We start from the raw sequence: 25,294 nt of genomic DNA, 5'->3' as shown, positions 1-25,294 counted from the left end.
CTCAGTGGAACTCTGGTGGAACTGCAGCCAAATTCGGTACAATGGGGCTTAATAGGGAGTGGCAAGGCTCTCCTTAAACAGGCTCTGCTAGTACTGCTAGAAGTACACACACTCGATCAGCCGGAAAGGGACTCCGTGTGAGTACGAAATACAGCTATTACCACAGCTAAAACTATATTAATTTGTTGTGGTTCTGTATTGACCTTATCCATTAACATGTCTGTGTGACTAGCTACAATATAAATGACAACATTGTTAATAGTTGCAATAGCCTTGGTATTGTTTGGGCTAATTTACTCGCTAGATCTAGCTAGCTTTCAAGCTCTAGTCTACATACTGACTAGCTAGCCTACGATATAACGTTGATTACACTGAATGTACTTCCGTCTAACGTTATCTATTGTACATCAACTGTACCTGGTCGTGATTCAGTGAGAGGAGAACCACTTTCATTCTGTTAACGAACACGGATTAGGCACAATCCAACCGAAAAGGTCCTGTTGGAGCTTTGCTTGGTCGAAGCATGAAGATGAATACAACCAAAAACGACTCTTGGCAGTAGGGATTCTATAACACAGCTGAAGAAAAAAGTAGACAATCAAGACTTAAACCAAGACATCACACATAATCCCGCCCATACCCACTTACTGTACAGCAAACTCTCGGTCTACCGTAAACCATGGTAGATAACCGCTATGCGACAGCCCTGGTCATTGGGACAGTTCTGAGCCTTCTAGCTACAGTCTATTTATCTGTCGCTATCGGAACCCAGCACTGGTACCAGTATCACAGTCTGCCTACGAAAAATGAAGCTAGCAACATCTCAGAGCTCCAGGAAGAGTTCATCCATGACGAGTTTGATGAGAGGGCCTACAGTGACACCCTTTTCCAGCTGAATGGGATTCTGGGACTGTGGTGGAGATGTATCTTGGTGCCTGGACAGTCACACTGGTTCAAAGAGCCTGGTGAGGATGAGACTATGTCCTGGCTCATGGACACACGCACACAAACACACACTCATAGGCTACACATCTCTGCTCATATATAGTATCACATTCAGTCGCAAATATATGACTTATGATTTTATCCCTTTTTTTTTCTCCCTTAGATCCCACAATGGTTACCCAGTGTGTGAGCTTCACTCTGCCACAACAGTTTGATCCCAAGTATAAGGAACCAGGGAACCATAACAGTGGAGAAGACCTTTTGAGGACCTGTGAGAACCATTCCCTCACTTTTACCTTCGCTCTCATACACCCACTGACTTAATCTGAGATGTTTGTATAATCCAATGTGTTTATTCTCTGTGGGAGCAGACCTGTGGAGATGTCAGTTCCTACTGCCCCTTGTGTCCCTGGCCCTGGTCTTCCTCAGCGGGCTGATCGGGGTGTGCGCCTGCCTGTGCCGCAGCCTCACCCCCACCCTGGGAGTGGGAGTACTCCACCTACTGGCAGGTGAGAGGAGTGTACAGTCTGTCACTGCTCTGCTAGCTTCCAATTTCTGTACATTTAGTATGAAATGGAATAGGATAACTGCTAAAGATCCTTCCCTATCCTTCCCCCTACAGGACTGTGTTCGCTAGGGACTGTGTGCTGTTTCCTGGCTGGGATGGACCTGCTCCACAGGGCCTCAGACCTGCCCAAGGGTGTGGATGGCTCACTAGGCTGGTCCCTCTACCTGGCCCTCATCTCCTCTCCACTACAGATGATGTCTGCTGCCTTGTTCCTGTGGGCTGCAAGGAGCCACCGACAGACCTACACCCGTATGACCGCCTACAGGGTGGCATAGAGGATCAAGAAATTCATTACCCACAAGGTCACTGCCTACAGGAAAACATCAAGGGGCAATGTCAAATGAACTACAATAACCACAACTAGTAGCATAGCCAAGTAGGTTGTCATGGCAATCCTAAATACAGACCTTATGGAGTGAAACTAAGAACCACTTCATCTAATACTCACCTGAATGAAAATAGGGTTTAAAATCCCATATTCCACCTAAAAGCACAACCGTGCTGAATCCTACCTTTTGCCAGTACAACCTTAAATTGGGCATAATCCACAAAAACAGTTTTATATTGGACGTTTCTCTCACCAAACCTATACCCACACCCATTATGAATAATGGTTTCTTTAGAATTGATGTTTTCTACTTAGTTTTATTTTTTCTGTACACTTCGATTCAAGAAAAATAATTGTGAAATTAAATGCATACATTTCTTGCCTTTATCTGTTGCCATCACTCCTAAACTATTTACAGTAGCTTGCTGAATGTATGCATGATTAGGTTACTTCAGCCATTATGTGGATGTTCCCAAATGTTTTTTGTTTTATTTCTGTAAATTATTGAACCTTCTAGAGACTATTTAACCTACTTTTATCTATGATCTGATCAGATAATAATCGGTTTCATACATTTTCGTGGTATATGCTGATCGAATGTCACTTACCGGAATGTAACCACTCCCTCAAAATTATTGTCACTTATGATTATGGATGTTTATTTAAATGTAAACCATCCTTGCTCATTTAATACCACTCCAGCTATCTTCTTATCTTATTTTTTTCAGACTGCAATAACCCCCATGTTAGCTTGGGAAAAGGATACCTCACTCAACAATACAGTTTACTGTGGTGTGAATTGTGGATTTTATAAGTGTTTTATATATAGTACAGCCTAAAGCACACAGTGTATTTGTGTGTGTATGAATACATTTTCAATAAATGAATTGAGGCTGCTTGACTTGATGATTCAGCAAGAACTAAACCGTTTTAAGGATTAAGTCTGAACAACTGAACAACATAAAAAATACAAGTACAGTTAATGTGTCTGCAAGTGTCCATTTAACTTCACATTTGTTTACAGAGTAGAAATATCTGAGATAAGAAATAACCATTACATTGAGACTGAAATTACATTAGACAAGGAAATATTCCTCAATCTTTATTCACTTGCAAGCATGGAATAGTTATCATTTTCTTCTGTGCTAGGCGAAAGGCAATATTCTTCTCGTAGTATGCTCTTTCATTCACAAAGAATGGGTAGAGTGGCTCTTCCCCTTCATAATGCACCGTTTCTCCCGAAAACGACAGAAAAATTGGGTCCCCCTTCTGGAGAAGACAGAAGTCTCTGTCCTAGAAAGAGCAATTGTATAATAAAACTGAATACAATAAAAAAAAAAAAAACCTTTACTTTTGGTAAATATAGGCGGCCCTTATTAGTACAACACATTTGGGGCAAATTTAGATTATGAATTTTCATGTACAGTACCTGTAGTTGGGGGTGGATAGCTGCCATGATTTGATTTGTCTCAGGGTGTCTTGGGTAGTCAACCACACTCATGAAAGTGAACACCTCCAATTTACCCCCTTCAAAGACACTTCCTGGGTGAGATAAGATGGGAAGATATAATATAGTGTTTCTTACAGAAAATTACAGTGTGTTATCTAGGAGTTGTAGCTCAAGTACCTGAGTTGAAATCTTTGACCCAGTCTAGTGTCTGATCAACTGCCTCTTTCATCGCGTTGTAGATATCAGCTCTGACCACCCCATGTGGCTGTGGACCAACCTCAATTGCTGCAGTAAGAGAAATTAGAAATGTATTGTGGAATAAATTGAATTTCCGGTGTACTTATGTTCACTAATCGAAACTAAGCGTTTGCTATTAATAAGAGTTGATTGTGTCTATTTGTCAGGCTGATAGATGTCCAGGGTCAGGAAAAACTACTGGGTAAACGTCCCTTGTGATGACTACGGGGAGAGCTCAAACTATGATCTCTGCCCTGAGAGTGGTCATGGACTGGGAGCTGTGAATCTCTTTCTTTGTGACTGTTGTAACACCATTACAGCCTCTGTGTTTACTTTCTTGTGCCCTATAAAAAAAATGGTCCTCCGGCATTCAAAGCTGAGAGAAACATAATTGAGACCTAAGCCTGGTGTTGTGTTGTCATTTATTGTCAAAGGTCTGGTTTTCTCTCCCTATCTGCAGATTGATAATACTTCCAGATCTCAACCGAATTTAGTCACTCCGTTAGTGAAGAGACGGACAAAACACTTTATTCATCAGTATACTTTGAGAAATATGCATGGCAGTTGTAATGGAATTGTAAATAGAAACTCCATGAGCATAATGAAATGTGCATGTCCCTGGACATCCACACAAGCACAATCCTATCCAAATAAAGTGCATTAAACCCACTTATACTTTATCAGTATGTATCTCTCTCACATACACACTGACACACGTACCTATGCCATGCTTTCCCAGAGATTCCTGGGAGTAAGCCTCAGAAAGGGGTATATCCAGCAAGATTAACCTCACAGGCATAGAAGTTATCTTCTTCTGAGAACAGATAAAAAAGGCACATGTCTTGTATGAATCTGAATAAGCCTGTTCAGACAACAGTTTGTCTGAACCACAGACCGTTTGAATTGTCCCCTTTTAATCCCTGTAATGGATTGTAATCAATTGTATTGGATATTAATGCATTGGAGTCCAATCTAATCTACAGATGATTTATACACACTAAAGTTTATGATTTACCTTTGTGCAGATTCAGCTCACCTGGATGTGCTTGTAGATGTGGAGGCAGACCCAGTCAGAGAAGGAGTAGGAGATGATACAGAGGCCCATGTTGGACGTGGTGTTGTGCAGGTCACAAAGCAAGTCCACAGCCTCCGCACTCCCCTTGGGCCCCAGCTGGATGTTCAGCTCTTGGGCTCGACCCACTTCATATGGGCTGGCATCTGTCACCAGGGAGCTTGGGAGAAAAGGAACAGATGTGGAAGAGGGACAGGGAAAGGAGAGAAAGAGTAGTGTTGGCATGTTTTGTGAGAGTCTTATGGTGTGCCTTCTAGAGGGAGTAGACTGGACTGGCTGCTCTGAAAGGAGGAAGACAGAGATAAATAGAGTGAGACATCGGAAAAAGAAAGGAATACCAAATAATCACAGAACAACAGACCTGTTTTTCTGTTTTATTTTCTTTTTGATTTTTACTGCTTTCTTTACCTGAGTATATCATCAGTGAAACAACGATTGAGATCTGTATCTGTGTATCTCCTGCAGACCTCCACAGCTCGCGGATTGGATATCACTGTGGTAACTGAAGCTGATCCCACCTTCTCAACCTTCTGCCTCTGCATCTCCCTCACCACATACACTCCTGACATCTCGTTGCCATGGGTACCACCACAGACAGCGACCCGGGACAATGGAGGGAGAGAGACCTGTTCCATCTGGTGAAAGTAAGTTTGGTGTGATTTTTTAACCGTTGCTATATCAACAAAAGTTGTGTCACAGTTCAGTGGATACTGTTCAATAGTCGACTGCTCACGGATGGCTTAAATAGCTAGACTTTATGGGTTAGAGATCATCAGAGGCCTATGAAAACTATTCACTATCACTCATTACACTGTCTAGTTTATGCCAGTTAATGCCTCACTAGGGTTTGCTCTGTTTTCTCCTGCTCTTGCTCATTCTGCACTGCAATTTAATCTTGTCTAATTGAAATAAAAAGGGTTTTGCTTGGCGTGATGGTATCACCATGTCAATGTTCTTAGTAGGAAGATACCTTTTATACAATGTTCCCTGTCAAGAATATCTGGATTGAAATACCGTTTTTATAGACACCAGGGGTCAATTCAGCCCCACATGGTCCTTTTAACTTTGGATGGGTTATTGCTTTCCAGAAGAACCTCCAACTATTGTTCGGTTGAACCAATATACTTGTTTTAACACTCTTTCGTGCACGTTTCTGTATTTACTGATCTAAGTTCTGACTCAAGTGTACTTTAGTTAAGATCTTTCATGATTTTTGTCACAGTTTTTCAGTTTGCTGTATCACAGGCACATTCTAAACTGCATTCTCTGTATTATTATTTTTTTTTTACGTGGCACTTCTTGGTGTTATAAAGATTGAAACACAGTCTTCTCACATCTAAAGTCCTGCAGTCTCTTAAATGTTTAATTATAAATACAATACAGTCTTGGAGTTATTAGCTAGTCAATTAATAAGTAGATTAATATGGTGTCTAATGCCATATTGTGTCTAAAACGTTTGATTGCGCCCGCCCTGTAACATGTATACAATTCTATTTTTATGGTTATTACAGAGGCAATTTGATAGATTATTCTCTGAAAATAAAAACATGCAAGTAAATTCAAAAAACTGACACAGAATACTGACTAACACTGACATATTCTAACTAGCAATCAAACCTATTCAAACTAGCAAAGACTGACAGGCACTCAATAAAACATATGCCTTCTTACAGTACATGTAACATTCCTAAAAAACGTCTTACTTTAGTTGTTGGAGACAGACTAAGCATAACAAGAACTGTAGAGTAGTCTACAGTTCTGTCTTACCGTATGGTTTGGTTAAGAATATGCCCTATAAACTGGCTCCTTTGCTTCTCTGTGATATGTCTTTACTCGTCTGACCTAGTTATCTGTGAGCTTTCAATGACCTTTAAACTTAGTGGAACTTTACTCCAGAATGGCCCTGCATGAGTTGAACTGCTCTGTCATTTAGTCTTAAAAGAATAGCAGCTCCAAGATGATATTCCAGACATACTGTATATAAAAACATACACACTCTCACCCATACATACACAGCACACACATGTAGACATACATGTAACTATTCATGTTTACTAATCAGCTGACTTATAAACTCCCCCCCTTCATTTTCCTCTCAGTAAAATGTTCTGTTTTTCATCCACTGCAGCAATAAGTGCTGAGTCAAGTCAGAGAAGGGAAGAGAAACAGGGAGGTAGAGAGATAGACAGAGAAAAAGGGTGGGGTAAGAGTGAGAGTAAAAGAAAATTAGGAAGAAATTAAAAGGGAGTGGAAGAGAGTTTCTAGAAATAACAATGCTTCTTTTTACTATGGCGCCCACTATAAGTTTGATATATCTCTGCATTCAATAGGCTCATTCTTACACAGACCCGTACAGTAAGGGCTAAATCATATTGTATCTCTAATGACTTCTTTCTTATGTTTATCAAAGCTCTCTTCATCTCTACCTTCTTTATCTTCATTCTGTGCAATTCTCTCTCTTGCCTTTCCTCTTCTTCTGAAGAAGGAAGCTTTAATTAGACTAGTAATCCTCCTGGGGGATCAGTCAAAGACGCACATCAATGGACGTATACTACGTTTAAGGTCTTACTGACTTGCATTGCCCTCTCCTGGAGATAGGACATACTTATCTGGCAAAGACTGAACATCAGAACAATAACTATTTCACTGTAAATATTTTATTACTATAGCCAAGCGTATTTTCCAGCACTGTTCCCGTAATCTACCTTGTATTTCCATTGAAACTTTCTTGGTGGGTGGGGTTATGTAAATGTACACCCTTCCATCTAAATTATATTATTGAAATATTAAATAGATGGACCTACAATCTGCATTTTCTAAAGACACCTTATTAGTGGTGCAAATGCCATCTCAAAAATGGGGTCCAAAAGGGATACTTTTTCTGATGCTCAATACTGGAGAGGTCCTATGTGTGATGATTAAAAAAAACGTTTTTTATGTGTTATGGTTATGGTTTGTAAACAGCCTCAAATGACAGGAAAAACTTGACTGTAGGTTTGGGTTCCAAAACGTATGAAACAATGTTACGGCCCTATCTTGCGTTTGTCAATATGGATTGAAAATTACGAAAACAAATGGCGGCTCCAGTAACTTCTAAAGAGTTTGAAAACGTTTCAAAACATACTTAGGCTGTTAAATTATTGCATCTATTTGAAATGTTCTATAAAGATTGTGTCCCCTTGGCAATGTCCATGTTCTGTTTAAAATAAATAAATAAATAGAAACCAAAGGCACTCATTTCATCTTTGATGCTTGGTCTATAATAATAAGTCTATGTGGTCAGAATAGCCACAAGAGCGTGCTGCTTTGCATGCTGCAAAATGCAACCTAATGCAGTGCGACATCCTGTTATTTTTGCCATACTACATACTTCTGGCAATACCATTAAGTATGGTACCATTGGTATTGGGACGCACCCTTCCCTGTCCTAAAATCCCACAATGCCTTGCGTTGCTCACGATACACATGTGACTTAACTCCTGACTCAGTACGTGTGTGCTGGTTTTGCAGTGTGAACTTGAAGGTAAGTTCTATAAATTCGTAATTTTTTATCATTTAAATAAATATTGCCGTAGATTACAAATCGAACAGTTGTCCGCAAGGTTAAGGAACAGAGCGCGCGTGCATGTAAGCGTGTAGTGGTGCCACCTGAGTTCCTAAACAACCAACCACTGCTGCAAATAAAAAATGGGCAAACTCTTAAGTGATAGACAATATATAATAATCGTAGACTATGCACAAATATAGTTTAAGTGCACTTTAAATAAGCAGGCTGTAGTCAATGATAATTACAATAGGTAAATATATTGGGTTGATTTGTCAGACATCTCAAGTTTCCCGGAAGTTCCGGCAGTCTCCCCCATTTACGGTGCGTGTCCACTACAGCGGAGCGGAGGCTTCCAATTCATTTTCAATGAAATCGGGCGTTGACGCTCGCGTATGGCATTGTGGGAAGGCGAACGGAGCGGAGCGGAGCGTCAGAGAATGTCTAATATAGAGAGAACTGCCTAGATAGAACTGCATAGATATATAAATATCTATGGAACTGCCACTCTCGGGAAACTTCCGGGTTCTGAACTGGTTGCAGTTCCACTCTAGTTCCATCTGAGGGCGCTAACGGTCGAGTGCAGAATGAATGGAGTTCTATGGAGCTTATACCCCTCAAAATCCACTTTTCTCAGGATATAATTTTTTGTCTAGTAATTTTAATTCTGAATTCGAAAGGGGAGGCAAAAAAAACTACACACCGCTGGGTGATAGATTTTTTTAAAGTCGCCTTTCTGTTCTAAAAAGCCTTTTAAAACGTCATTGACGTCATACACATTGTACGGCCTGAGATACTGCTTGACGGGCAAGTGGTTACTTCCACTTTTCTCTCGAGGCATCGACCACACAGCTGACAGGTTAGGCTCTCCCTGTCAATACACATGCTAGAAAGAGTTTTGGTTTGCTAATGTTGTTGCTAATGTTGCTAATGCTCTGACATTCTGGTTCTGCTTCGGATGCCATCAAGCGGGATCTCTGGTCGTAGTCAGTCCTTCACTAACCAATCAGCATTCGTTAGCAGAATGCTAGCGTGTTATGGGCAACAACGACTTACCTTGTAAGAAATAGAAAGGACATAAGTACTCGTTCATTCAACTTTCGACCTGTAATCCATGTTGAACATGTAAAAACTACAATCAAATCTGAGATTTCCCAACGACAATCAGGTGAAATAGACAAATTTAGCCGTTTAGCTCCATAGACTCCCATTCATTCTGCACTCGACCGCGATCACTCCCAGGGGAACTCTTGTGTAACTGCAACAACATTCGGTACAATTGGGCTTAATAGGGAGTGGCCAGGCTCTCCTTAAACGGGCTCTGGGAGCGTTGCAAGTTGGATTTTCTCAACTTTATGTAAACGAGGAGCGTGAAAACGCTAGCGTTGGCCAATCGGATTGGTTTCTTGTTTCTTGTAACGTAGCAACTGTTGCTCATGGTAAACATTTGAATCGACTGATTCATACTGTATCGGGTGACATTTCTAGGGTTTACAATTTCAAGATGGAGGAGAAACTTATCGTATGTGTCTGCACACCCAGTTCTGTTCAGAACAAATGTACCTAATGCGACAAGCCTGAATTTAAAGATTACATTAAACTAATAATGCATGGTGCAGGGTTGCCGACGTTGTCAGTGTCCCTAGTATGTTTTTATACTTTTAAATTCAGTCTGGTCACATTACGTGACTGTTCTGTGCCACTGCTACTAGTAGCTTGCTAGCCCAGCCTACAAATGACTGGTTGAGTGACCGGTAGCGTAACATGTAATCTACTGTAATCTTGCACTAGTAAAAATCAGTATTAATGTTGTGTAAAAGTGGTATTTTGATTGACATTGTGAGTACATGAACCCAAGTCTGCACGCTTGGCCATGACTACAACAGTGACCTTAGAGAACTACAACTCTGTATTAACTTGTCTAACACGCCCCCTAGCGTGGTATACTGTGGGAAGGCGAGCGGTGCAGAGCGTTAAAAAACGCTGGAGTGGACACGCACCGTTATATTTAGAGCGAGCGAGAGACTGTCCAATTGTCATTTCTGGTAGAGACGGGTGCATTATTTGCATAGTGCACACAGTGGCCTGTCTTTTGAATGATTAATCTATGACCAGCCACCACAGTCTGTATCTTGGCACAGTCCCCGGCCAGGAGATTTCACGCATTTCTATTTTTGACCAAGGAATCATTGTTGGAGTTTGAGAATAGCCAATGTTATAATGTCAATCAATTATGGCAGTTTCAGCTAATGGAATAGCTAGAATAGCAATGTTGTAAAACGGAGCATTCTCTCCTCACTGCACTCCTGCTATTGTGTTTTAAGTATTAAAATGTTAAAATGAGTAATTCTCAGTTTTATTTTTGCTATCGAAGGCTGAACCATGGGTCGTCTCAATGGGAAAGTGATCGTACTTTCTGCTGCAGCTCAGGGGATCGGACAAGCTGCAGCAATAGTAATATTACTCCACACCCATACTTCACCTTAGTGATTGAGCTTGATTGAGTCATTAGGTGAGAGTGAATGTGTGAGTGACTAATCAGTAAAATATTAACCTCTTCAAGAAATGTATTGGTTGGGCCTAAGATTCAAGATTCACTTTATGGTCCCACAAACTGGAACACCCGGCTTGCCTTCACCCCAAAACACCTGGGCCTACATATTTGTAAAGAAATGAAAAGCGCACATTTATGACATTCAACAAGCAATTATATTTTCTCCCATTGTAGGCTTTTGCCAAAGAGGGGGCTCAGGTCACAGCGACTGATATTAATGGAGAGAAACTGAGGGAGCTTGATGGATATCCAGGTACATTCTGGATTTTGTGTTTACTAGTACCATCTACTTAGCCTGGTCCTAACCAGACACTCGTACTAGTGATGGGAAGTTCGGATCATTTTACTGACTCGGTTCTTTGAATGTCGTTCAGTAAAATGAACAAATCTTTTTTCGAGTCATTCGTTCATTTCAACGAGGGGGGGGGGGCATATTTAAGCCAATTCCCTGGCTTAAGTATGTCCACTGCAAACATTTATCATATTCTCATGTAGGCCTGCATGTAAACCAGAAGATACTATTTTAAAAGAAATTCCTGGATTAAAATAATGCATCATGACAATTTGTATGATTCAAAATGGTCATTTCACACTAGCATTTAATTATCGCGGCAAACAATTACACTTCACTTAACTGTAAATAAAGTACAAAAAAGTCAAAATAACAAAACCTGTAATTATTACTTGTGAACGAATATTATTCAAGCCTACAAGTATTTTTTGTTGTTCTTTGAAGTAGTCAATTATTTTAAATACAATTAAAATTCATTATTTCATAATCATTTCATTTTTATAGGCTATATTAATCTATTAAAAATAGAGTCAGCTCTTCAGATATGCGAGCCAGCTCCCGACGTTCACCTACAAGAGCCGGCTCTCCATCACTAGCTGGAAAATCAAACGAACCCCGTGGGGATCAAAGATTGTTCTTGCTCCGGCTTTAACTTCTGGATATTCGGCAGCGTTGCCACAACGGACCGAATGGCTTCGCTCGCATCTTTCTCCGCCGCCATTACGGAACTACAACACAAACTAGCGCACAACATCAACTTCATCGTTCTCAGCCACTCCCTCTGTTCGCTGATTGGACAGGTAGAAAGTTAACCGGAGACATCTGACTTACGTACCGCAACATCAAAATTGAGCGGAAGTACGTAGGAGGGCAGAGCCAGGCTACCATCTACTGGCAGTAAATACAAATACAGGCCACAATGTTCAGGATTTCTCCTCTTTAACAACTGAACAACACATGGGCAAAATCGTTGATTCAGTATAGTTACAATCTCCACTGAAACATCACTGAATGCCGTTAGTACCTTTTACACATATATTTTTTCTTTGCCACATACACATTCTCTTAGTGCAATCACATGTCACTTTCAGTGATTGTAATGTGTAAGCAACTGTATTCTAAGTAATACCACTTTAAAATCAGAAAGGATTTGCCCCTTTGAGTCAACTATCACCAGGGGTGCTTTTATATATTGAGTAAATATTCACAAGCAGAAGATGAATGGGGCTGTGGAGTGCTATTCCTTCATCGCATGCTACTCTCCTCACACACACACATACTAATCCTATTAATCTATAGACCCAAATCGCTTCACGTGGCCATTTGTTCCCGCCTTGCAGTACTTGCACTGCTATAAGCAAAGTATTTTTGTTTTCTCTCATGGTTGGTTGGGCCTTGTTTTGTGTCATTGTTTCATCTAGCTGTCCATCTAGATGACCATCTAAATGCAGTCCATCTAGCTCTGTGTTAGAATGGTGGTTGGCTGCAAGAGGTCAAGGGGCACCAAATGTAGCAAATAGCTCACATCTGAACATAATTTCTTGTTAACTACCAGTTGGTCTTTTTTGTCAATCAGTAAAATAAGTAGCTGGCATATTATAAATTGGCTGCCATTATCTTCCTTTCTCGTAGGAATCAAGATCAAGGTGGTGGATGTGACAAAGAAAGACCAAGTCGAAGCTCTTGCCAAGGACCACGACCATGTCGATGTTCTGTTTAATGTTGCCGGGTAGATGATTTAGACCCTATAAGTCAAAGGAGCTCTTCACTCAAAATTGAAGTTTTGTATCAATATATTATGCATTATTATGTATGAAAATAAAAGTTCAACATCTTTCAAGAGCTAGCTATACTTAATGAAAATAATAATAAGACGACAGGCAGGTCGGTGTAGGTAATAATCAATTGTTAATAATTAAATGTCCTCTATATTTACAAACATGTTGCTCTCCTAGGTACGTGCATCACGGCTCCATCTTGAACACAGAGGAGGCAGACTGGGATTTCACTATGGACGTTAATGTTCGCAGCATGTACCTTATGATCAAGGCCTTCCTGCCCAAGGTGACCCCGAATCCTTGTCCCCCTTCTTCCACCACCAGTTTGGGGATTAGAGGAGACATATGTCCCCTCTAGCATTCCCTTAATCCTTTGTGTGAAACAGATAACTGCCTGACATGTTGCTGACATGATTCTTTTTTTTGTTCTTTTTTTTGTGTCTGCTTGTATGGATTAGCTGTATTACTTTGAGCCCAGGATACTAACTACCAAATGCTAATCCTGCTTTAACCATAAACTGACCAAGATGCCTAATGGAAGGCGATTAGTTTTTTGTACAAATAAGTAGTCTATTTTTTCCATCTTCCCTTGTGTTGAGTGACTTAGCTGATGCTTATTTGCTTTCTTTTGAATCAATCTGTCGAAAGTATTTCATGTTTAATCGATTAGTCCCTTATAACTCCCTTATAACGGTTTATAATTTATAATCTAGATGCTGGAAAGGAAGTCTGGGAACATCATAAACATGGCGTCAGTGGCATCCAGTATAAAAGGTTAGCTGTGTTAGGTGTAAAAGTACACCCCCTGATGTTTGATATGCCTTTTACCACAGTCATCAGTTAATGTGCAAACAAGGACAAGGGCCTCAGAAGTCCATGCACACTTAAGCTGATCCTCTAAGCCCTGACAATGTAATTACTTAAATAAAACCTGTGTGTACATGTCAACCTTTTCCCCAGGTGTGGTGAACCGTTGTGTATATAGCACCTCCAAGGCTGCAATTATTGGACTCACTAAATCTGTAGCGGCAGATTTTCTTGAGCAAGGCGTTCGCTGTAACTGTGTCTGTCCTGGTAAGCATTTCACTGTGTTTGACTTTGACTCACAGCAAGTATTAATTTAACACTGTAAAAATAATTACAGGTCTACATTTTTCTATTTTACCACCCCATAGCTCCTTGTACACATTTTACTGAGTAATTCACATCACCAGCTATTGTTCATGATGCTCAGCTCACCTCTGTACCCCAAAGGGACTGTTGACACGCCATCTCTGAGAGCGAGAATTCAGGCTCAACCAGATCCAGAACAGGCCTTCAAGGACTTTATGGCAAGACAAAAGATGGGTAGAATGTGCACAGCTGAGGAGGTGGCTCACCTGTGCGTCTACCTGGCCTCAGATGAGGTAAGGAGATGGGAGGGGAAGGGCAAGCCCTGGTATGGCTTGTGCTCATTTTTACAGTAACAAACTGGCTAAAAGCGGTTTGCCAGATTTGAAGTTACCATTGGGTCAGGAAAGCACCGATGCATTCTGTATGTGACCTGGGTCTACTTACTTAGTGAGGCTAAGGCTTTGGCACTAGGAACTAGTGCTGAACTTCAGGTACCACCCCCCCCCCCCCCCCCCCCCCCTTGCTACTGACAATGTGAGTCTCAGTTTCTGAATCATATTACAAAATATAGGCTAAACAAGGTTCGAGGCTGTTGAGAGTATCTGCATGTTGGGTGTATGACTTGTATGTGTTGCAATGCATTAGTAGGTAATGCACAGTTGTGTTTAATGGCTTACTAGTTATGTCAGATTTGACTGTCCATTTTATTTTCCAGTCTGCCTATGTAACTGGGACAGAACACATAATCGATGGAGGATGGAGTCTCTGAAGACCCTGCAGTGGGAACATAACAGCATAACTGTGTACTGTTCAAATCAAAGCCTAGGCCTATTTTTTTTTTTGCTCATTGAGCAGTGGGGCCTTAATTTGCAATTAAAGACCATTGTTGCCTCACAATTTCACAACGGTTTTTAATATAGTAATGCATCAAATTAATGTTATTCGCTGTACTTTTGAGCCTGTAATTGTGTATGTATCTGAATTAAATAAAGAAACGTAGAGGTATTTCGGTTTTTCGAGTTATTAAAATGAAGTCAGTGATGAATTGAACTGACTAGCCCACCCCCTCGAAGTACACAGCTCTACGCCTCCCCGTTAGCTGCAACTAGTGCGGCTGTCAGCTAGGCATCGCTAATCCTCTCGTTCCTGTTTGTCTCCATCTGTGAAATCCGTTCGTTGGCATACGGAGGCAGCTAGTTCAAGTGGAAGCATGACAGTTATTGAGATGTTGGTGAGTAGTTTTCTTTTTCGTGGAAATAATATCAAAAGCATAACACGTTGCTCAGTGATTTCTAGTATGATGGATTTCGATATAGTTAGAGCTAGAAAACCTACTACTGTACAGTAGTAGCTAGAGATAGCTGTACAGTAATTTGGTGTCTGAATTCTTAATTTCTTAATGGTTCATACTGTACCAAACAGTTTGTTGTAAAATGGACTAATACAACTATAGCCAATTCACCAATTCATAGTGTGTATTTAAGTGTTCTCGAAAGGTAGCCTAGCTTGCTCAAACATGATTTAGTTATAGGCTACTGTATCCCTCTTCACTGGTAAATGTCACAGAGGGCTTCAATCACACAGATGCCCACATAACCGCTCCCAAACATCCCTAACTCCCCAAAGAAAAGGAGAAACGTCAGAACAAAAGGAAACCTTGAGAAGACCACATGAGTATTAGCAGCTGAAGTTAGCTAGCTCAACTGCCTGTCAATAGGTGCCATATGGTCTCGCTGTAATGCTACCGTTGATTAGTGTGTGGTCTCTTCAAAGGTGGATTAACCAACGTCTGTTGCTAGGTAGCTCCTGTTCAAAACAATTCTGTTTATGTCCAGTGACTTTGACTTTCACACTACATTTCCTGGTAGTGTTCATATTTCACCTGTGCCATGACAGTGCTACGGCTACATTTTTATAATGTAGTTCTGCTAGTGTTAAGGCATGTCTGACTATGAGGGGCCATGTGGACCAAAATTCAAACTCACCTCTTATACACTGCTTTGAACACCTTCATGCCTCTCACAAACACTACTGAAACACTCACATTCACTGCTGAACTCTTTGCAAGTGCAAATGTAGCTTCACACAATGACAACTGTAACTGTCTCATACTCATTAGTGCAAACCTCTCATACATACCACACATGCAAATGAAAATGTAACCTCACATATGATTGAAAATGTATCCACTTACACAACAGAAAATGTAATCTTACACATACAACTGAAATTGTAACCTCTTATCTTGATTAATTGGAATTCTGTATCAAAGCATGGTCTACATATTTTTTTTTTGATTCCCATATTTTTCAAACATTCTAATTATACTTAAATTCTTCAGAAAAAGTGTGAGGTGTAGAAATATGTAGCGTTCACTCTCTACTGATATTGTTTTATGATAGAATTTCCTATGAACAAAACCACCGTAAAAGTATCCATGTGAAAATGCAGGTATACGGTATTCGGTCATTACCCAAAGCTTATGACCGTAGGTAAGGTTAGAATGTAGATCAACGGGTAAATCTAAAGCTTCTCCTGCTGAAGAGAGTATTGTCTGTAACAGTTTCACTGTTTTGTCACCCTACATCACCCTCAAGAGGAGGAGAAACTCAGGGTTAGTTGAAGAAAACCTGCCAGCGAGCAGGTTAGTTTCACAGAGTATGTTGCCGTAGTAATCTACCTGGCCACCTTGTGTGTTCACTCAAAATTGTGTGTTGTGCTGATCATTTGCTTCCCAGCTCTGTAGCTGACCGCTCCCCAAACTGCCATATTGACACATTGATTCGTAAGCCATTAGCAAAAAAAACTCTATTCTTGATGCGTCACTGTGTTCAGCCTATGATGAGCACCTATCTGTGTCACCGACCCGTCTCTGGAGGAGGGATCCCTCACTGAATTGTTTCTTCTTCCCTTGAGTTTTCTTGCAAGTTTTTCCTTGTATTCCTTGAGGGTTGGTTGGTTCAGGTGCAGTTCATGGGCATATTTACTTAATGTATTTTTCCTTTTTCAACAGGTACAGTTGTGAATGAGAGCAAGAGGTCATTCAGAGCAGAAAGACCCGCCCACCAATGGCCAACCCCACCCATCCACCGGGTTTGCAGTGTTACTAGAACGAGGGTAAAATCATTTTACATGCCATGGAGGAAGCTCAGCCTAAACCACCTACACCCGTGCCCAGCCCGGCACACAGCCGAGTACCCAGCCCCATCTCGGACATACCCGCTGCTCCTGCAGCCAATCATACAGAGGTATTGTCTTTCAAACGCAAACATATTTTTGCTGTAATATCATAACGAAGTCATTATCGCAGTGATATTCCTAATAGAACTGTGAAGAGGTTTTACACATGGTATAACTAATATGCCATGACTATCAGCCAGATAGTTCGAGGTCAGAACACTGTGTAATATAATGTGATCCTTTGACTGTGGAATCCCCAACATTTGGAACCTAATGTGTTAATAGATTCATTTGGGAGAGTTTACAGATTCCTTTCCTTAAATATTCCATAACCCTAGCCAAATGAGGTCAGAAAGAATGGTTGTGTTCCAATATGTAGCATTTTTTTAGTCTAAATTTTTTCCTCATCATCTTATTATGACTACGTTCAATGCATTAAAAGAAAGGTAGCCTGTGTTAAGTGTACCAAAAGGGAGTATCGTCCCACAGCGGTGGAACAAAAATACAGGCAACAATGCCACTCTTATAACCTTTTATCAGTGTTTTCTAGAGTCACTCCATTAAGTAGTGTGCTATCAAGATCAGTCAACTCGTATCTCAACTTTACAGAATAAAAAATATTTAATCACTTACAATTAGTTTGTTAATAAAAGCACTCAACAAGTCTACATAATGACTTGAATTATGTTTCCATGTTATGTTTTTATATTTGATCTGTAATGTAACAATATTTACTTAAGTAAAGTTCCCAGTCATCTTGAAGGTTCAAAAAAGAAACAACGACCATCACACGATTCGATTTTGACCCTTGTCCCCGTCCGTCCGCCCCGTCCGTCTAGCAACATCTGAGTGTGAACCAGATCCAGGTGGTGGTCCGGCGTTGTTCCAGCCCTAACGTCACAGAGGAGACCACCTATTTCATCCCTCACAACCCTGTGGTGGACGCCAGCACCAACACCGACCCGCCTGTGGTCTGCTGCCCCCTGCTGTGCAGGATATGCCCCTGCCCGCCCAGAGGCCTGTGGGCCTCACTTGTGACTAAAGGTGGGTGAAAGACACCTGGAGCAAACTAGGGCTTCCACTGCATGGAAACTGCAGTCCCTTTTCAATTATGCTCTGTAAATAAATAAGAACTGAAAAGATTGTGAATTACCTTTGATCTATTTAATTTCTGTATTGCCACATGTGGTTGTACCTTAGTGGCAGTTTGTTACTGTAATCGTGTTACATTGGAGACATTACCATGGGTTCACGGGTTGGTATTTATAATGTGCTAAACAAGGTTAGAGGTGCTGTAATGTAGCTCCAAGTACTCTGTAGTCGTCAAATTGTATCAGTTTTTGACAACTCAACCAATAACTCTCCTCATTAGTGAAACATTTATAATGCAAGTAGAATACCTGCATGGATTTTCCAGCTGTCGATGCTGTTTCCATGCTTTGACATGATTAAATAATGCTAAGTCATTTAAATATCTGTGGTGGCAGTTTTTTCTATATTTGTGTTTTGCTGTTAATGCTGACTCATCCTTCGTCCTCCCTTCCTCAGTGCTGTTGGCTGCAGTACTCTTTGCAGCGGTGTGGTCTATCACAGAGAAGGAGTGTCTCCCAGGGGGGAACCTGTTCGGCATCACTGTGCTTTTTATCTGTGCAGTCACCGGGGGAAAACTAGTGGCCCTCGTACGCCTGCCCAAACTGCCACCCTTTCCCCCACTCCTTGGTAAGCTGTATGTGTATATACAGTACATATAACTTCTGGTTTCATAGGGTACAGACAACACACCGGTGACAGGACAGTGCTACGGCAACCCTGCTGACATTGTAAAGTATATGGGGCATATAAATTCAACACCCTAGAAATAATATTCAGCACACTCGAATATGAGCCCCTTCTTATCTTGCAGTAAAAACAGCAAGTTATTGAACTGAAACTTGAAAAGGCAAAAGACCCAGGGAGCCTTAACAAAGACTGTATTGAGTCAGACAGTTATATTCCTTTGGATCTGTCTTAGGGGGATTTTAAACCTCCTTTTTATTTACTATTTCATTGTAGGAATGTTTTATCAGCGGTGAGATCATGTTTTCTTTTTCCGTCTCAATGTGAGAATTATTACTTTTTTTAAGTGTTGTAGAGAACTGATATCTGTGTTGCTTTAATGCGTCATACATATTGTTTTAAGTATAGTCTTTATTTTGCTTGTGCTCTGCAGGCATGCTGTTGATGGGCTTCCTGTTGCGTAACATCCCTGTGGTGAATGATGCAGTTTACATTGACTTCAGGTGGTCTGCTTCCCTGAGAAACATAGCCCTTGCTGTCATCCTGAGCAGAGCAGGCCTGGGATTGGATGGCTCAGTATGTCAAACAAAGGGGTGGTTTCACTTCCTGCCTCTTTCTCAATTATCAATTGTGTAAATTGTTTCTGTTGGTTTATTCAACTTCCCTTTAATTGTGAGTGTGCATGTGTGTATTCTCAGGCATTGAGGAAGCTGAAAGCAGTTTGCATGCGGTTGGGAGTGGGACCCTGTGTGATTGAGGCCTGCACTGTTGCTGTGGTCTCTCACTTTCTCATGGGCCTACCGTGGGTTTGGGGCTTCATCCTTGGGTAAACTCCATACGCCATTCCTCTTTATCTCTCCTTTTGTTCTTTTTCTTGTTACCCAGCTTTTTTTCCCTCTTGTGTTCTTTCAAAACTCCTTTAGTTTCTTCTTGAGAATGATGCCCACACTCATGACAGTTTAGAAGTGAATGACTTGAATGTGGTTATTATTAAATTAACCATATGCCCTCTCATGTCCCCTCTCTCTTTGTTGTCCTCCCCTGACCCCGCAGCTTCGTTCTGGGGGCAGTGTCCCCTGCTGTTATTGTCCCCTCTATGTTGATTCTGCAGAAGGACGGCTACGGCGTTGAGCAGGGCATCCCCACCCTGCTGATGGCTGCTGGCAGCTTTGATGATATCCTAGCCATAACCGGCTTCACCACCTGCCTGGGTGTAGCCTTTGCCACAGGTAGCATGTGTGTATGTGTGCATGTAGAGTTTAGAGGGAAAAACACGAGAGTCGATACTTTCCAACTTAAACCTCAGACTAAAAAAATTGGAGAGGTATTTATCTGTGTTGATGTGCACTTCCAGTAGGTGGAACCAGCAGACTGTTATCAGTGACCTCTCCTAGCCTTCTGACATAAATACATTTAACATAGATACATGTTACCATGACCATAACAGCCAATATTCTCTTCACTCATAAAACACATATTCACAGTGATTAACATCACATATATGATATGATGTCTTTGTTTTAAATGGTCCAAAAATACAAAAACAAATGTAACAAAAACAAGATTTTACTTAATACTTTAGATCCAGGTTCTTGCAATAAGTGTAAATGAGTACACACAGACCTGCTTTTAAAATAATGTTTGATGTTGACATCTTGTGGTGTATCATGTTGTTTGTTCCCTGTCAAGGCTCCACGTGGTACAACGCGGGGAGAGGGGCACTAGAGGTGGCAGGAGGTCTGCTGGTCGGAGGTCTGCTTGGGGGTCTGATCCGCTATTTCCCCAGCCCAGACCAGGTACAGTCTATCACCAGGGATGGAGAATAGGGTCTATATTAGTGATGCACCAAAACAGAAATTCTGGCTACACTTGGCCGAAGACCGAAACCTTTTTAAAATAGTTGTTTTGTATAATTGTATTAATATTATACTTTTTAATCTGCACCGTATCCTCTTGAAATTTCTGTTGAACCAACACCGCAGTTTACAAATTTAATGTCCTTATCAGAAAGTATTTAGTAGAACCAGTTTTGAAAGCAATGGATAAAGAGGCTTGTTCATCACCACAATCTCCATCAGAGCTCATGTCATGTTTTTCAGCATGTTTTTTGTGTGGCAGAAACACATCGTGATGAAGCGGTCGTTCCTGGTGCTAGGCCTGGCTGTGTTTGCTGTGTTTGGCAGCAATGTAGCAGGCCTCCCTGGCTCTGGAGGCCTGTGTACTCTGGTGCTCTCATTCCTGGCCGGTCTGGGCTGGAGCAAGGCCAAGGTAGGCTTCAAAACACTCATACAAACGCACATTTCTTCACTCACAAGGCATCCAATTATACATTTGCTGTGTGTGAAGAAAGTAATTTTTCTGTTTTATCACTGCTTGAGACAGTGGGGGTCAATGAAGTCACAGTGTCTGGTTACATTGGGGGTCTGTTGGATATTGTTGTTTACAATTATGTGCAGTTTTCTCAACTCTTCTCAGCTTTTGTTAATATAACGTTAGGAACAAATTCTTAAGGTGTGTCTCTGTGTGTATAGGTCCCTGTGGAGGAAGTAGTGGGCAGGGCCTGGGATGTGTTCCAGCCATTGCTCTTTGGTCTAATAGGGGCAGAGATAAGACTCAGCAAGCTGGATGGTCACACTGTTGGTGAGAAGCATTTTACACTGTCAAGGCAAATCTAAAGTGATAGAAGTTATGATAACTGCAGTAAATTACTGTATTTTGACCTTGTATTTCTTTTGTATACAAATTGTTCATCATGTGAATGCATACAAATACACACATTGTGAATGACTCATCCCTCCTCCCCTCTCTCACGTTGGAGTATGTGTTTGTTGTCCACTTCCTGTCCCTGTGTGTTCAGGCCTGGGCATAGCCTCTCTGGCTATTGCTCTTCTGGTACGCGTGCTCTTCACTTTCGTCTGCGTTCTGTGTTCCGGCTTCAGTTTCAAGGAGAAGCTTTTCATCTCCCTGGCCTGGCTCCCCAAAGCCACCGTACAGGCAAGCCCATGTTAAACTGTCCAGTCCACCTATTACCAGAAAAATGACAAACTTGACAAATAGGCTATGGAAAAAAACACCAAGATGTTCGGCCAGTTGGTTTTATTATGAATTGGAATAGACCGTAACCCCGTCAACGGTCTCTCCATTTTCCCAGGCAGCAATTGGCTCCACTGCTCTGGACATGGCTCGTACCAAGGATGACCAGCTGCTGCAGAAATACGGCATGGATGTGCTGACCGTGGCGGTGCTCTCCATTCTCCTCACTGCACCCATAGGGGCCCTGATCATCGGCCTCAGTGGGCCACTGCTGCTCCAGAAACCAAGGAATCCTTCCTGGGGTGAGGAACACGTATGCATAGACGCATGCACAAAGACACACACACTCGAACATTTACGCCCATTCTTACGTGACACAAAACAATAGTCACCTGTGATACATTTGCTAATGGTATATCTACCCGCCCACCACAGCTTCTAGAATCTAGGCCTACTGTATAGCCACATGGAACAGAGGACCAATATGAAAAACAGATTCCCTTTATCTAATCTCTTTGAATTCCTTTATAGAAAGCGGGGATGTGAGAATTTGCATTGTGCTGTATGTTGCCTTTGTTTACTGCATCTCATATTGCATGTTTTATTCCAATAGTACACCACTGTACAATGGAATCTTTTTCATCTCTAGGCTAAAGGGGAACAGTTAGTTCAGCTTTCTACCTCAATCAATGTATGTTGTGTCATGAAATAGTAGTCCATACGATACAGCAATAATTAAACTTATTTAACTGAGAGCACTGAAATTACTCTTTCCTATCCTTCTTGCCACCCTTGATGTTTAGGCTACAGTTGTCCTTTCTTCCCCGTTTCTTCTGGATCTCTAGGCAAGGTTGGGGAGTGCCACGGCGACACGGAGAGCCCTATCACCTATGAGAGTACCCTCTGACCTCCAGCTGGGCTAGCCCCTGACCCCCTGGCATGCCTGGGTAGTACCTTGTTTCTACCAAGACTTCCTGTATACCGAATACATGAACCAATCATGGAAGCCGAGCTCCGGGTGCCTCCTCCTTCCCCCTCAGTTAGCGGGGGCTTCTCCTCTGAAACATCCGTGACTGTCCTTGGTTCCTTTTTCAAAATATTTTCAGTCAGTCCTGGCTGATAGCCTGAACAAATGAATCATGTCTTTATTCATAGCCTCCGCATAGTTTTATTCATGCACACAACAAAGCCGATACTTGACATCCAAGCATTGAGCATGAGTGCAGTACTCAGGATACAAGCATATTGCACGTGCAGTATAATGGACAATATTGTTTCAGAGTATATTTACATTGTTTTGAAAAAAACATGTAAGCATATGTTTTGAGATATGAGGTGTCTATCCCGGGTTTACCAAACCTTTTTATACCTCTATGTTCTTGTGTAAAACCTTTCAATACTTGAAATGGCCACAACTGTAACTCGCTGTACAGTTCTAAATTGTACACCTCATGAATGCTGTCAAGTATGCTTAGTCCTAAGGATTTAAGCACAAAATGTTAAAACATCTGATGTTTTCTGTTGTGTGTGTATTTATTAGTGTGTTGTATTAGCTGTAAAAGATAATATGAAGACAAGATGATAAATAGGGGATGGTTTTAGTTGGTTGGAGACATCCTGATTTATATATATTTTTTAAAGCCATGCTCATGTAGATTAAAGATTGTCATTCGATAGTGAAAATTGGACATTTAGAATACTGTTAAATTTAATCCAAAATTTAAATAAAGGTCAATAGTGTAAAACCAACCATGAAGATATATTTTAGTTTACATTTTAGTGTTTTTATGGCCATGTTATTTTGATAACTTAAAGAATGTATTGTGAATTTAGAGATGTTTTATATATTACCTCTTATTAAAGGGTCCTTCTGTATCTCCAGCAGTAAGATGAGATATATAATTGTTTTCAAATTTAAAATTTGCAATAAATAGCAATAAATCAATCATAAATGTACTGGTGTGTCCCTGTTCATATATGGCACATTAATATGAATGCTTCCATTTGCAACCTGAACAAAGTAAATTCTAACAGCTTAGTCTCCAGAATAAAAGTAAACCCTCCTCAAAAGACATATGTTGGTAGGTGTTTTACCTGCTTAGCAAAACATTACATATAACGGGGAATTTACTTTGATATTTTATTCTTATATTACAAAAGTCAATGGGCACAGTTAGGCTTTACCGTTGAACCAAAATCTATATCTTCGGGATGTGGTATTTAAACCAAATCATATGGCTTCCTTATATAAATGTAAGAATTAATTGGTATGATTGTAATGCTCAGTTTGACAACAAATAAGTACAGTTAACTACATATTTAGGTGTTTTTGAGTTCTAAAATTGATTGGACTCACCAAAACCTGGTTAAAACCTGATGAATATTCCCCCCTGAATGAAGCATCACCTCTTCTACCCGCTGCACTAGAAGTCCTTGACGTCCCAAATAAATCATTAAATACTAAAACGAGGGATCTGAATTTGGTTCTTCAGCTATCCCTAGACTCTGTTGCCCCTCTCAAACCAAGGAAAAGAAAGGACAAGAAACTGGCTCCATGGTATTCAGAGGAAACCCACACTCTTAAGAGGCTCACTAGAAAACTAGAACATAAGTGGCGTACCACTAAATTGGAGGTTTTCCGCCTGGCCTGGAAGGACAGCCTAATGGAGTACAAGCAAGTCCTCATTAGGTCCAGATCAGATTATTTCTCTAGGTTGATTAGTAAGAACAAACACAACACTAAGTTCCTATTTGACACTGTTGCAAATCTCACTAAGAAAAGTACACTCTGTGTTAGTTCAGATTTCTCTCCCAATGATTTCTTAGATTTCTTTGACCAAAAAATGTATGCAATAAGGGACAAACTACAGACTAGTCCTGGAGGAGTGGCCATCAACACTGAACTTTCCCCTATACCAAGCATGCTGCATGTTGAGGCTCTCACTCACTTTAACCCTATTTCTATGGAAGCGTTCATCGAGCTGATAGACTCCTCGAAACCCACTAGCTGCCTTCTCGATCCTCTCCCTGCCAAACTCTGTAGGGAACTTCTCCTTATTGGACCACCCATGCTTAGTATTATTAATGAATCTATTGTAATTGGCCAAGTCCCCAACGATTTCAAACAAGCTATTATTAAGCCCCTTCTTAAAAAACCAAACCTGGATCCAGGTTGTCTTAGCAACTACAGGACAATTTCAAATTTGCCATTTATCTCCAAAAGTGCAGCTTTTGACACGGTGGATCATGAGATTCTCTTGGAACATATGGAGAACTATGTTGGGATTTCTGGTACATCACTTCAGTGGTTTAGATCGTATCTATCCGATAGATCACAATATGTCCACTATGATGGCTGCTCATCCAGGAGCTCCACTGTAAAATACGGAGTACCACAGGGTTCAGTTCTAGGCCCTCTGTTATT

At 41.0% G+C, this 25,294-nt stretch overlaps 4 protein-coding genes across 7 annotated transcripts; 3 read left to right on the top strand and 1 right to left on the bottom strand.

Annotated features, from left to right (window-relative positions):
• Positions 1–93: 93 nt before the first annotated feature.
• Positions 94–2,793, top strand: cldnd1b (claudin domain containing 1b). The gene is made up of 5 exons (XM_062477374.1): positions 94–137; positions 433–965; positions 1,109–1,216; positions 1,317–1,454; positions 1,568–2,793. The coding sequence occupies exons 2-5, from the start codon at positions 680–682 to the stop codon at positions 1,786–1,788; spliced, it is 753 nt and encodes a 250-aa protein (XP_062333358.1). The 5' UTR covers positions 94–137; positions 433–679; the 3' UTR covers positions 1,789–2,793.
• Positions 2,577–16,872, bottom strand: LOC134033268 (N-acyl-aromatic-L-amino acid amidohydrolase (carboxylate-forming) B-like). 2 transcript variants are annotated; one of them, XM_062477366.1, is made up of 7 exons: positions 16,728–16,872; positions 5,009–5,228; positions 4,565–4,760; positions 4,249–4,342; positions 3,469–3,576; positions 3,271–3,383; positions 2,577–3,134 (listed from the first exon to the last, which is right to left on the bottom strand). In XM_062477366.1, the coding sequence occupies exons 2-7, from the start codon at positions 5,167–5,169 to the stop codon at positions 2,937–2,939; spliced, it is 870 nt and encodes a 289-aa protein (XP_062333350.1). In that variant the 5' UTR covers positions 5,170–5,228; positions 16,728–16,872; the 3' UTR covers positions 2,577–2,936. The 2 variants fall into 2 exon arrangements, with proteins under 2 accessions (XP_062333350.1, XP_062333349.1); XM_062477365.1 differs by lacking the exon at positions 16,728–16,872 and adding an exon at positions 6,368–6,479 and having other exon boundaries at positions 5,009–5,235.
• Positions 8,026–14,886, top strand: bdh2 (3-hydroxybutyrate dehydrogenase, type 2). The gene is made up of 9 exons (XM_062477379.1): positions 8,026–8,123; positions 10,519–10,598; positions 10,873–10,951; positions 12,623–12,719; positions 12,946–13,054; positions 13,482–13,542; positions 13,729–13,842; positions 14,023–14,174; positions 14,597–14,886. The coding sequence occupies exons 2-9, from the start codon at positions 10,527–10,529 to the stop codon at positions 14,648–14,650; spliced, it is 738 nt and encodes a 245-aa protein (XP_062333363.1). The 5' UTR covers positions 8,026–8,123; positions 10,519–10,526; the 3' UTR covers positions 14,651–14,886.
• si:dkey-162b23.4 (sodium/hydrogen exchanger 9B2) lies at positions 14,965–23,835 on the top strand. Of its 3 annotated transcripts, none has more exons than XM_062477331.1 (14): positions 14,978–15,112; positions 16,479–16,525; positions 16,895–17,129; positions 17,901–18,105; positions 18,610–18,780; positions 19,271–19,413; positions 19,536–19,663; positions 19,891–20,066; positions 20,527–20,633; positions 20,956–21,105; positions 21,369–21,477; positions 21,695–21,831; positions 21,989–22,172; positions 22,716–23,835. In XM_062477331.1, exons 3-14 carry the CDS (start codon positions 17,019–17,021, stop codon positions 22,775–22,777), a joined length of 1,683 nt encoding a protein of 560 aa, XP_062333315.1. In that variant the 5' UTR covers positions 14,978–15,112; positions 16,479–16,525; positions 16,895–17,018; the 3' UTR covers positions 22,778–23,835. The 3 variants fall into 3 exon arrangements, with proteins under 3 accessions (XP_062333316.1, XP_062333315.1, XP_062333317.1); XM_062477333.1 differs by lacking the exon at positions 14,978–15,112 and adding an exon at positions 15,501–15,680; XM_062477332.1 differs by lacking the exon at positions 16,479–16,525 and having other exon boundaries at positions 14,965–15,112.
• Positions 23,836–25,294: the final 1,459 nt, after the last annotated feature.

Source organism: Osmerus eperlanus, chromosome 14, assembly GCF_963692335.1.
Source record: "Osmerus eperlanus chromosome 14, fOsmEpe2.1, whole genome shotgun sequence".
Classification (NCBI taxonomy): Eukaryota; Metazoa; Chordata; class Actinopteri; order Osmeriformes; family Osmeridae; genus Osmerus; species Osmerus eperlanus.
This window is presented reverse-complemented; position numbering and strand designations above follow the sequence as displayed.

Bases quoted from the DNA above. Each gene is read 5' to 3' on its own strand.
- cldnd1b (XM_062477374.1), top strand. From the start codon at position 680: ATGGTAGATAACCGCTATGCGACAGCCCTGGTCATTGGGACAGTTCTG. The intron at 966-1,108 runs GTGAGGATGAGA...TTTCTCCCTTAG, and splicing joins ACACTGGTTCAAAGAGCCTG to ATCCCACAATGGTTACCCAG. The intron at 1,217-1,316 runs GTGAGAACCATT...CTGTGGGAGCAG, and splicing joins AGAAGACCTTTTGAGGACCT to ACCTGTGGAGATGTCAGTTC.
- LOC134033268 (XM_062477365.1), bottom strand. From the start codon at position 5,235: ATGGAACAGGTCTCTCTCCCTCCATTGTCCCGGGTCGCTGTCTGTGGT. The intron at 3,577-4,248 runs GTACGTGTGTCA...CTCTTACTGCAG, and splicing joins TCTGGGAAAGCATGGCATAG to CAATTGAGGTTGGTCCACAG. The intron at 3,384-3,468 runs GTACTTGAGCTA...TATCTCACCCAG, and splicing joins GGTCAAAGATTTCAACTCAG to GAAGTGTCTTTGAAGGGGGT.
- si:dkey-162b23.4 (XM_062477332.1), top strand. From the start codon at position 17,019: ATGGAGGAAGCTCAGCCTAAACCACCTACACCCGTGCCCAGCCCGGCA. The intron at 21,106-21,368 runs GTAGGCTTCAAA...CTGTGTGTATAG, and splicing joins TGGGCTGGAGCAAGGCCAAG to GTCCCTGTGGAGGAAGTAGT. The intron at 21,832-21,988 runs GCAAGCCCATGT...CCATTTTCCCAG, and splicing joins TCCCCAAAGCCACCGTACAG to GCAGCAATTGGCTCCACTGC.
- bdh2 (XM_062477379.1), top strand. From the start codon at position 10,527: ATGGGTCGTCTCAATGGGAAAGTGATCGTACTTTCTGCTGCAGCTCAG. The intron at 12,720-12,945 runs GTAGATGATTTA...TTGCTCTCCTAG, and splicing joins GTTCTGTTTAATGTTGCCGG to GTACGTGCATCACGGCTCCA. The intron at 13,055-13,481 runs GTGACCCCGAAT...TTTATAATCTAG, and splicing joins TCAAGGCCTTCCTGCCCAAG to ATGCTGGAAAGGAAGTCTGG.